The 3,486-nt window shown below is 38.8% G+C and overlaps 1 protein-coding gene across 1 annotated transcript; it reads right to left on the bottom strand.

Annotated features, from left to right (window-relative positions):
- Window positions 1-2,261: 2,261 nt before the first annotated feature.
- Window positions 2,262-2,845, bottom strand: LOC119253315 (60S ribosomal protein L9-like). The gene has a single exon (XM_037520895.2). It carries the CDS (start codon window positions 2,838-2,840, stop codon window positions 2,262-2,264), a length of 579 nt encoding a protein of 192 aa, XP_037376792.1. The 5' UTR covers window positions 2,841-2,845.
- Between the last annotated feature and the right edge of the window lie 641 nt (window positions 2,846-3,486).

The raw sequence follows: 3,486 nt of genomic DNA on the forward strand, positions 1-3,486 counted from the left end.
CTCTCTAAAGCTTTTTTCATCTGTATCCATTCTGTATTCAGTTTTCCCTTCTGAATATTTTTCATTTTCAATACTCCTACTTGATTCTTTTTCATAACTTTCTTTTTTGTCTCATGAATTCAATGATCTCTCTTATCCCTGTGAAGGTTTCAATTTTATTTCCCTTAATATCACTTTCTGTGCATTCTATTAACTGTTTCTTACGCATTAGTCATATGTTTCATTTTGTACTTATGTTGGTACCTCTTGATTCCTTGCACATCTTTTTCCTTTGAGATTCTCTGTTATCATGACTGTGGGAGTTGTTTATTGGCACCTGCTTCCAGCAACTTTGAGGGAGGAAAGTGGGAGTAGGCCTGTAACTGGCCTTCTAAGTCTGTCTGTGTCAGCAGCCTCCCACAATGCTGTGACCCCTCTTGTGTGTGGTTCTCTCTCTTATTCTTAAGGGGAAGATGCCTCTGCTAACCATTGCATGGCACAAAGTGGAAAGTGGTGAGGGGAAGAACAATCAGGTCCTCCTACCTGCTGGCTTAAAAAATGCCTTCCCTATTTATGTTCACCTAGAAACTGTAGATATGACCTTATTTGGAAAAATAAGGTCTTTGAAAATGTAGTCAAAATAAAATTAGAACATTTTGGATTAAAGTGGTTCCTAAATCAAATGACTGGAGTCCTTATAAGATGAGGGAAATTTGGACACAGAGACACAAACACAGAAATCCATGTAAGGACGGAGGACAAGATTAAAGGGATGTATCTGCAAACTAAAGAATGTCAAAATTGCCAGCAACCACTAGAAGCTAGAACAGATAAGAAAGGATTCTCCTCTGGAGCTTTCAGAGAGAACATGTCTTGCCTACACCATGATCTCAGATTCTAGTCTCTAAAACTGTGAGAGAATAAATTTCTGTTGTTTTTGCTACCCAGCCTGTGGTAATTTGTTATGGCAACACTAAGAAATTAATACACCATGTTACCCTACCCTACCATGCACACTTGATCCAGTAGGCAACCCATTTTCCATCTTTCCAATCTCTCACTGTAATTTGTCGATTCCAGGATATAAGCCCTCTCCAACAACTTACCACACTTTGACTAGCAACTCACCTCACTTTGCCCCAGTTAGCCATAATGAGTCATCTCTTTAAGACTAAGTTTACTCATCCACAGAATAGGGATGATTGTACCTTGTGTCCTAGAGATTCATCATAAAGAACAAAAAGGATAAGGTTGGTGCAAGAGGCTGTATGAGTTGGGCTGTTTGAGTTTCTCTTATAAGTGCTAAGTGCCAGAGGTAAGATCAGCAATGATGACACAGATCAAAAGTAATGGGTATCACCTTAACTTTCTAAGCAAAAATACTAATTCTGTGATTATACCTTAAGAAAATAACATAAACTAATGAACCATGCTTAAAAAATGCTCATCACAGTTATCCTCATGGATGCAAAACTTTGGCAATAACCCAACTAGCCAACAATGGGGGAATCATCACACAAATATGCCTTTCCCTATGTAAAAAGTTATAGATTCTTTTTTTTTTTAAACATTACAGTGTTTAATTTACATAACAAAAATTTAACCATTTTCAAACCAAAGATTAACTCTTTAATATAGAAAAACCCTATTTATTTGGCTTAAGGTCTCACTAAAACATACATGTTCCAAGTGATTGTTATCTATTTTTTCTTAATTTAAAATTATGAGGGACTAGGATGCTGAAACAAATGCCTAAAGCAAATCAAAGATTTAAGACTGAGAGGATCCTGGAGCACTGAAACCATGTTTATCATAAACTCAATATTCCAACTCTTACAAAACTCTTTGTTCTATTTCTCAGTTGCCTTTTCACAAAAAGTTACTAGTATAGACAAGTGAATGATGCATACTTGCCTCACAACATTCAATTTTAGATCACTATAAAATTTCTTAATTTCTATATCCAATTAACAATTTCAAGTCATCTGACACTTACTATATTCTTCTTGCCTGTAACACCCTTGATATTCCTTTGGAAATCAGATTCAAGCCTTTTCTCTGTAAAGTCCTTCAGTGAAACTGTTTCTTGTTACTTTTCTTAGCACACTAGAACTGACTTGAACTGTTTATTTGCTTAAAAGTTTGAAAGGATAATCAGCTTAAGGAAAAAAAAAAGTCCCAAATCAATGATGACTTTTATTACTGCATCTTAAAGATGTATCACAAATAGGTCTAAGAAATCATCCATCATCTTGCTGCTCTGTAGCTGGACAACTTAAATCTTATTTATCAGCTTGCTGAACCGTTCCTTTTTCAGAAACATAGATACCATCCAAAAATTTCCTGATATCCTTGTTTTTAACTGTCGTGGCTTGCTGAATCAAAGCAGCTGAATTTGATACAAGTTCAATGTCGTTTCCTTCAAGAATCAACTCATCTTTCTGGTCTTGAGATACTGAACAAGCAACACCTTGTCTCATCCGAACCCTGCGAATGTATTTTTCGCCCAAGAAATTTCGGATTTCAACAAGAGACCCATTCTCCTGAATAACAACGTTGATAGGGAAGTGAGCATACACAGACCTCATCTTATAATGGCAGCCCAGTGTAACACCCTTGATCATGTTCTGTACATGACTACAGATAGTGCGAAAAGTAGCCAGTTCCTTTCTATTTCCCCACCATTTGTCAACCCGGAGTCTCTTCTTTTTCTTCCCAAGCAAAGTGAGTTCGACATTGATGTGATTGAAGTCCCTCCGCAGGGTGCCTCTGGGGCCCTTCACAATAACAGTGCGACCCTTCAGGGATATGTCAACATTTTCTGGAATGTCGACAGTCTGATTGCTGAGAATGGTCTTCATTCTCGCAGTAGATGTGGCAAAGAGCAAAAGTTATAGATTCTTTTACTATACAAAAATCTTTTGTCAACTCATATATAATCTCATGAAACTCAATATTTTTAAAAATCATTTTGTAATTTTGAATTTTTTAAAAAATTTATTTATTTATGCATACAAGACCTGGGGTACAGGCCAGAGGTGTGGGGGTTGAGAGGATTCACCAGAGACACAGTGGGGAGCAGAACAGGTGGATCTACTGAAATACACTACTGAGGGGAGCAGCAGGGGAGACAGGAGAGGTCTGTGCGCCAGGTGGGTATCCTGGTTGGGGACTGAACTAGTGCTGCAGTTGCTGTGGAAAGCTTTATAGTGCTGCGACTTAAGCCCTTGTGCCACCAGGAGGCCAATTTTGAATTTTTTTTTTTTTTAAATAGAGGCATGTTTTATTTATTTATTTGTTTGTTTGTTTGTTTGTTTATACATGCACTGGGTACAGTCAGAAGCACGGGAGGGTGAGAGAATTCACCAGAGCCAGAGCGGGGAGCAGAGCAGGCAGAAGGACCGAAGTGGTCTGTGCTCCATGTGGGACCTTCCTCCAGTGGCCGGGGAGCAGCCGGGGATCGAACCGGCGCCGCAGAGGCCGCGGGCAGCTTCGCAACCCAGCGCT

This window comes from Talpa occidentalis, unplaced genomic scaffold (genome assembly GCF_014898055.3).
Source record: "Talpa occidentalis isolate TD23 unplaced genomic scaffold, MPIMG_talOcc4v2.1 talOcc4.2, whole genome shotgun sequence".
Taxonomy (NCBI): domain Eukaryota; kingdom Metazoa; phylum Chordata; class Mammalia; order Eulipotyphla; family Talpidae; genus Talpa; species Talpa occidentalis.